Raw genomic sequence first — 8,630 nt, 5'->3', positions numbered from 1 at the left:
GAAGGATAAATGACAAACAAGATTTTGGACTAAATCAGACTTTTTACAGAGCCACGTCATAAACAGTTTTTTTCCACTTTTACCTTGTGCCTTAGACAACGTCCACTGTAATAACTATGCTACAAATAATCTGTTAAACCCTGCCCCACCTAAAGACGGGAGTTAAACATCATGAGTTTATTTGCTCTTCAGTAATGGCAATTTAATGCTTATTTCCCTCTGAGTGGAAAGTAAACATAGAAAACAGGTGTAAAAAATTAGAAATAGGAAAGGTCAGAAGATTTACTTTAAAATTTCATTGTTCGTACTGAAAAATCTCAACAATAACGTTCATTTTGTTTCTTCGAGTTTCTAAATCAGCTCTAAAACAAGTGTGAAAATTGAAAACTATAAACTCTGACCATGAGTCGTTTTGTAACCATAATAAGCAGAAGCACACATTATATTTTGCAATATTTCTTGTCATTATACTTTGACTACTTTAATACAGTTTGGATGAAAGTGTTTATGATTCTTTGTCTTTATTCTAAGGGTAACCAAATCTTCATGAACATAGTGGTTTATAAAGGTGGGTTTGTTCGAAATAATCAGGGAACAACGTTTTGCCTATGACAAATATATATATATATAAAATGGGAACGCATTTCCACAACACTACACCTTGCCAGTATTACCTTCTTCTAGTGGATGTAACTTGAAACAAATCTTCTAGCCTGTAATACGTATAACGTAATATAACAGAGTGAAGCTTCCACAAGGAATAAAACTGTAGCAAACAGGTTTGAGTCACGTGATCTTATTGTTGGGAGGAAGCGCCCCCTCTTTGATACAGTTACATCGTGATTAGTTAAATCCAAATACAATTTCTCCAATCCGGAAAGAGCTACCCAATGATAGGCAAACATACAAACAACGTTCAGATAATTTTACGGTAATAACAATATAGTTGCAATTATTGGCTCAAAGCTATTGAATGAATGATATAAAAGTGGATTTTTCAACTTGAAATATTCATCAAAAGAACAAAGTTCTCGACATTCAACATGAAAGTTCTGTTTCCAGCTCTTGTTGTGGTTGTAAGCCTGACGATGACGAACGGCAATTCTATAGACATGATGTGGAAATTGATGTGCAGTAAGTTCATTTTCAAAGTTTATTAATGTATAAAATGTTAAGTATTCGTTCTATGGAAGTAAATGTTCTCAATTAATATCTTCATTAGATCAGAAGAAACACAAAGAATCTGAAAACTATAACGAAATATTATTAGAGCATATTTTGTCATATACATAGCTATTTTATTAAATTTTATGAAAAAATCTGAAATTGTTGCATTCGGACGGTTGCAATTTTCAATCAGTCTAAATATTTCAGTGTCGGTTTTAAAAATTTTAACTGATATCTTCTATTTAGGTTGTATCATTCACTTCTGGAGCATTTTTTATAGCTCAGCAAAAGCAGAACAATTGAGATTTGCAAAAAAATTACATATTTCAGATTAAACCACTAAACATTAGAAACAAAAACTGGAAAGATTTGGTTTCAGATTTAACCATTAAAAGTTGGTAAGTTTCAGACTTAAGTTATAAAATCACAAAAAAGGAGTAAGTTCTAAACATAAAACTATCAAAAGAAAAACTAAACATTATTTGTTTTTCCTCAGTAAAATTTTGGAACAGAAAAGAAAACACTTTCATTGATAACTGCACCTGCAAAGACATGCCTCAACAAAATCTACTCTGTGATGTAATACAGTAATGACAGCTCGTTTTAAAATTAAATTTAAATAAAATCATTTTTCTCATAACTCATAAACATTATTCAATGTTAAGTGTTACTAGAAAAGACTTTAGGCCCTTATAATCTTCCGAAGGAACTGGCAGTTGTACCTGCGGGTGTTTCTAATAGTTTATATAATGATTCATCTCAACAACTCACAACGATACTTCAAAGACACTGTTGTAATATATTTAGTATTATGTATTGTAAATATACGAATCAGAAAACTTACGTTTAATAAAATAGTTTTACTAACATTGGTTCGTAAAATTAAAATATACCCCATTAAATAGATTAGACATGTTTTTATTTTATATAGGTATTAAAGACGATACTGCAAAAGTGAATCATCTGAGAGTGTGCATTGGAAAACGTTTTAAACAACAAGCAGGATGGGTAGGTGTTTTTGTTATAATTAATCATATGTCATATGTCATTTTGGAAACGCCTTCTATTGGCACAGCGGTATGTCTGCGAGCTCACACCGATAAAAACCGGGTTTCGATACCCATGGTGGGCTGATCACAGATAAGCCATTGTGTAGCTTTGTGCTTAATTCTAAATAAAAAAAACAAACCAAACCATTTTGGAAATAATGTGTTGCTGTCATGAATCTTTTAACTTTAACATGTTTTGGTCTTCAGTTAAAGTTACAAAAGATAATTCTAAGAATCAAGGTCTCGTGTGTTAGCGATAAGTTTACAGAATTACAATGCTCGGTGTTGTAGGTTTATGGATCTTCTTTCGATAGGTCTCGATGTTTTACACATCTTGAAAACGTAATCAGCTAAATTTAAAAATGTTTACACAATTTGACCTGTCCAAGATTATTAAGTGTTAAACTTCGATTACGCAGAAGTTCATACGAGGCGTGCTATAAAATAGAAGATGTTTTAGTAGTAAAATCCTCCTGGTTGTTGGTACAGCACCTTTATAATGATGTCTGTAGTGCCCCTTATTTTAACTTATATCATCAATTCCCATATTGTCTGTACGTGAATTCACATTTACAACATGCGTAGTACAGAAATAATTACTACAATACAGCTTGGACCGGCCATGCCAGATGGATTAAGGCGTACGACACGTAATCTGAGGGTTGCAGGTTCGCATCCCCGTCACACCAAACATGCTCACCTTTTCAGACGTGGGGGATTTATAACGTAACGGTCAATTCCACTATTCGTTGGTGAAAGAGTAGCCCAAAAGTTGGCGGTAGGTGGTGAAGACTAGCTGCCTTCCCTCTAGTCTTACACTGCTAAATTACGGACGGCTAGCGCAGATAGCCCTCGAGTAGCTTTGCGCGAAATTTAAAAAAAAAATGCATTTAACTTATTGGTTACTTCTAGTTTGTATAGTCTTCATTTGGTGCACGTGCTTACGTTAAACCTTTGCGATTATTTCTGATATTCCACATGTATTTGTTCGTAGTTGAGCACAAAGATACACAATGGGCTATTTGTGCTCCTCCCAACATGAGTATCGAAACCCGGTTTCTTGCATTGTAGGTCTGCAGATATATTATTATACCAATGGGGGCTATTCTACATGTCTACTGTGATACTATTTGCTTTGAACTGTCTATTTGCTGAACTTTTTTATTTATTTGTTTAACTTGTAATTTTGTTCTTCATGGGACGAGACGTTAAAACAAAGACTACGCGATTAACGATTATTTTTTAAAATATTTGTGGTTATGATATAAAGTTTGTTTGACGCATGTAATTTTTATTCTACTTGCTTTAACTTTTTATTGTGTAAATGATTACACAATAAATGTATTGTTATATTTAGATACAGTTTACAGATCTAAAACAATGTGGTTTTGTTTCTTTTAGTTTTGTTTTCTATCCTATGTCTTTCCTTCGAAATATTGTTTTATTTCAATTCATAAGTGGTTGTTTATGTATAAATAAACATATCAACTTCATTATCAAAGAGTAAATAAATATATTTAAAGGTGGTTATAATACAGTTTATAAGAATCATATGATTTCTGCCACATGGATACAGTTATACAATTAACTTTTATGAAAACAAAATTGTAGAATGTAAAATTAAAGTTGATTTATCAGAAAGTATTTTTCATTTCAAGCTTCCAGATGCAGTTAAAAAATGTGAATATTCAAAATTTTCTTATGGTAATTTTGGAGAGTTCGTGAAAGAAATGTGCAAAGCAGAAAAAGAAGCGGATATGAAGGTGATGTTTATCTTATATATCATTCTAAGTTCAATCAACGTTTATATCACTCGTCTCTAAAATATCTTTATTTATTTAATTTTGTTGTATAATTAACTATCGCACTAAATGTTTCCTTTTTTAATCCCAAATGTTTTGAATACAATTTGAGGCTGATGCCACTCGATATGTTAGATACAACGTAATTAGGTGCAGCTTCAACCATTAGTTCGGGCTCATTTAGTCTCTTTCAAGCTACCCTGTTTTAAAAACAAACTGAACAGGCTCATAAATGAATGTTATTCAGCAAAATTTGAGTAGGAAAACTTGGATAAATTAAGTAAAGAATAAACCGACACGTCTAAATGAAAATATTTTTAGTCATTAAAGATCATTGATGGCTGACGAAGTTATACTTGATTGGAATCAAGTAATTATTATTTTAAAATTAAATTGTTTGAAGGCCTTTTTATGGTATATTTTAAAGACAACTACATACATACTTGATAATTAATTTTGATAGTTGCTAGTGTCTTTTTTAGGTTTATGAGGATACTGCTTTAAATGGCTCTTTAATGATTAAGTTTAAGACTACTTATTTATCTAACTATACTTAACTATTTATGTGTAGAAGGATAGATGCAACAATATGGTACTATAAGTTAACTATTAATTAAATTTGAAATTTGCAAAACAATACAGAACTATGTTAATACAACGTAACTTCTAGAAGTACTTGATTAAATATATATATACACAGCATCATAAAATATAATACATAACTATAATATTACCATATAAATTTTGATTTCCCAAAGAATAGATGTATAAATCTATGGTATTATAAACCAACTATTAACATAATATTAGAGCCATAGGAAGCGATTGCGCCACCCAGGAAATGGCCTGACCACTTTTTCTTGTTATGTATAGCTAAAACTTATGTATTAAAACTTACTTTTTTATTTCAGTATGTGTGTATGCAGTATGTGTATTAAAAGTGACTCAAGATTTAATCTCACAGTTTTAATTCTTCAAAAGCTTTCTTGTTGGTGGGTACATGACCCCAGACCTTCTAGAAATTTCTTGTTTTGCATCTCGGTAAAGTAATTTTCACACATCATATGTCTTTTAATGTGTTTTTTTTTTAGTAGGAAGAAATTTTTGAGTGTTCAATCCATTCTTACAAAACAATAAGAAATATCCTGGTCCATCTGAGCTGTGCAAGCTATTAAATCACATTATAACCTAAACATTTTGAAACCATCCCTTACCGGTAAATATTTATTACGTTTTGCTTTAAATTAATTGCATTTATGAAACCTGGAGGCAAACAGTTCCAGGGGAAACCAAGCTGTTAAGAAATTAAAGTTGTCTTAGCTGTAGGTTATTTCTACCTTGATAAAATGTATATTTGTACCTCTACTCTTACCATTGTCATCATTAAAGATGAAAAAAATGAGGCATCAACAATATTACAACTTGAAACACCTCATTCACGTTCCATTTTCTGAAGAGTTGTTAAGTTCAGAGATCTTAATCTACTCCCTTATTACAACATTTCCTTAAATAGACGCAGCAATAGAGGAATACGATATTATAAAGAAAAGTTGAATACAGTTACCTGATATTCACAATAGTGGTTTGAAGGCCTGATATGAAGGACAAGTTCAGTAATATATGACAGATGAAAGTATGTGTGAAGAGATAAATATCAAACAATTTTTAAACTAGTGACAAATAAAAGACTGGCTGATAAAGTAGTTGGTTTTATTGTGCAGAATAAAGTTTCTGTCATCTGTTGGGAATCGAATTCTAAAGTTTAGTGATCACAAGTTTATTGCTGAGCTAGCAAATAACTCTTTGGTTGGAGATGTAGTTGAAATTAAGATAAATTGCTTAAAACCAAAAACCATAAGGACTGTATATTAAAAATAAAGGTTTAAATATTATTTTACTTGAAATAAGCATTAAAACCGTGCTTGTTCACATACAAGTAGAAGGAACAATAGAAGAATAAACAGAGCATCGAGACACCAAACGCCAGCATGGCCAGGTGGATAAGACACTGAGGGTTACGGGTTCGAATTACCATCACACCAAACATGCTTGATCTTTTAGCCCTGAGGACGTTATAATGTGACATCCAATCTCACTATTCGTTGGTACAAGAATAGCCCAACAGTTGTGGTGGCTATCTACCTTCGCTCTATTTTAACACTGCTAAATTAGGGACGGCTAGTGCAGATAACCCTCGTGTAGCTCTGCGCGAAAGTTCAAAAGAAGCAATATTCTGGACTCTTTCAAGTCTTCTTCTTCCTACAGCTGACCATTAAGAGTTGGATGACAGTAATCTTGAAATATCGTGACTCCACGCAACAGTCATAGTGTTGTCCTCCACCTATAAAATAAGGTAAAACGCAATACGGTTAATTATATCATGAAAGAGTAGAAAGTGGACATTACGTAGGTCTGAATTTGGTAAAACTGATGTAAAAAGTAATATATTTTTGGAAATGTGTCCCTATGACTTTTTCTACATTCGTATATTATTTTGCTAACATGTTTATTACAATTTGTTAGTTATAAAAAACGGAATGAATTAAGTAACCATTTCCAGCTCACCCATGAAGAAGAAAGGTAAATTTCTCAGGTTATGGGGTCTCTATTATTTTGTATTATTTCTGTGTTTTCTTCAAACTTTAAATCTTATAACATCTCCCTGAACGTTCATTGTATTTACCTCTTCATGCAGGAAGTAAAGGAATGTGTCGGTAATGAAATTTTAAAAGCTGGAGAGGGTCTGGACGAAGCAATGTCTGATGCTGTTAAGAACTGTTTCTGAGGATGTTAGGTAAGAAGATAAAAAAATCAATACATCAGCAATAAATGAAATAAATATCTTAAAACGTGAACATTATATGTGCTAGAGAGTTTATAAACCTATTATTTACAATATCGTAAAAGATATTTCTAGTTCCATATAACATAACTGTTTTACAACAGTTATACAGTCGTTATAGTGACTATTTATCAATAATTTTACTTTGTATAAGGAACTCTACGACAACTAAAATGTACTGTAAATAGTATCACTAGTTAGTATATTTAATTTTATTCTGACATTTATTTTATTTGTTCTCACAGTGGGCTGTCATTTAATTATTCACATATTTTCCAAATGTGTGGCTAATTTTAAGGTGACACTCTACCTTTTTATTTCAATACGTTATTTTTTAAATAATGTCAAAACACATTTAATAGAAATCCATATTTGTCACTATATATCTAGGAAACGCTCTAATCCACACAGTGACACGCTGGTATGTCTAGGGATTCACACACTTGAAACCGAGGTTTGATTCCTGTGAGGGACAGAGCACAGATAACTCATCCTGTCCCCATTATAAAACACTAATTATATGTTGTTGTTTTATACCACAAGTGGTATTGAATATTTTGACTAATATATTTAATGAATTGTTAGTGGATCGGTTGTTACTGAACTGACAACAACATTTAATATTTCAATGTTATTTATACTTACAGCTTCAACGGATCACTTAACAGCTGATGAGGACCAGCATCTATATATATATATATATATATATTAACTACAATATAATAACCTGAATCTGCTGTGATTTCCTTCGTGTTCTATTATATTTAACTCTTAAATACCTTTTATCTCGAAAATAAAACTCCTTTAAAGCAATACAAGTGTTTAGTTCGTGTTTTTTTAATTAAATATATATTATTTGTTTGGTGTTTTGTTTAGAGAAAGAAAATCCGATTTTTCTCTTTTCAATAAAATAAAATTGTTTCCTAAATAGTTTTACACAGAATATTTCAATGAGGAAAGAAAATACTTCTGGAAATTATGTTTTTGTAATTCCTTCCTAGAACTTTTTATTAATGTATTTCTAGAACTTTCTTAACACACGATCGAGCTAAGTGTTATTAATTAACTTTGTTTGTTGTTAAATAAACTACTAAACAATGAGCTATCTGCGACCTGACCACTAGTGGTGTATTTAGGTAGGTGTTTGGGTGCTCAGCCCCGCTGCTCATGGTCTTAATGCGCGCTCCTTGACAGTTTTATTCTATATAAAATCCCATAGGATGTAGGACTCATAAAAGTTATTAGTCCCTGGACCTAAACAAAATTATATCTGCCATTGTTAACCACAAAGTAATGAAACTTGAGTTCTTGCGATATTAATTTAGTTCAAACTTGTAGTTAAAATTATTATAAATACACATAACTTTAAATATTTTATTAAATAAGTTGTCGTTCTCGGAAATACACACGTAAAATATAAAACAAAATAAAGATAGGCTTAAATCATTCTAGAAAATGACCTTTTAGTTTTTATGGGTATGAAATATATTAACAGCGTCATTACGATATAAATAAATATATATATGTAAAAAACGGCTGGTAAAGGTTGAGAAAATTTTTATGTACATGAGCGAAGTACTTTTCCACCTTCTTCGATTATCGTCAGGTTCACACAGAAAGAAAAAGGTAACTGATCGATGGCTAACCATATTTTTGAAGGGGGTTGTGTAACTGAGTGTAGGAATGTAGAGGGCGTGCTTTGATGTTTGATTATCTTTATTAATATAGGTATAAAGGTGTTCCTTTGTATTGGTTTATTTTGGGCTTGAG

The 8,630-nt window shown here is 31.5% G+C and overlaps 1 protein-coding gene across 1 annotated transcript; it reads left to right on the top strand.

Moving 5' to 3' along the window:
- Window positions 1-990: 990 nt before the first annotated feature.
- Window positions 991-7,965, top strand: LOC143225292 (uncharacterized). The gene is made up of 5 exons (XM_076454433.1): window positions 991-1,134; window positions 2,099-2,175; window positions 3,875-3,979; window positions 6,714-6,812; window positions 7,508-7,965. The coding sequence occupies exons 1-4, from the start codon at window positions 1,044-1,046 to the stop codon at window positions 6,801-6,803; spliced, it is 363 nt and encodes a 120-aa protein (XP_076310548.1). The 5' UTR covers window positions 991-1,043; the 3' UTR covers window positions 6,804-6,812; window positions 7,508-7,965.
- Window positions 7,966-8,630: the final 665 nt, after the last annotated feature.

This window comes from Tachypleus tridentatus, chromosome 9, assembly GCF_004210375.1.
Source record: "Tachypleus tridentatus isolate NWPU-2018 chromosome 9, ASM421037v1, whole genome shotgun sequence".
Lineage (NCBI taxonomy): Eukaryota > Metazoa > Arthropoda > Merostomata > Xiphosura > Limulidae > Tachypleus > Tachypleus tridentatus.
Note: the sequence above shows the minus strand (reverse complement) of the source record. Positions and strands in the feature narration are given on the sequence as shown.

Bases quoted from the DNA above. Each gene is read 5' to 3' on its own strand.
- LOC143225292 (XM_076454433.1), top strand. From the start codon at position 1,044: ATGAAAGTTCTGTTTCCAGCTCTTGTTGTGGTTGTAAGCCTGACGATG. The intron at 1,135-2,098 runs GTAAGTTCATTT...TATTTTATATAG, and splicing joins GATGTGGAAATTGATGTGCA to GTATTAAAGACGATACTGCA. The intron at 3,980-6,713 runs GTGATGTTTATC...CTCTTCATGCAG, and splicing joins AAAAAGAAGCGGATATGAAG to GAAGTAAAGGAATGTGTCGG.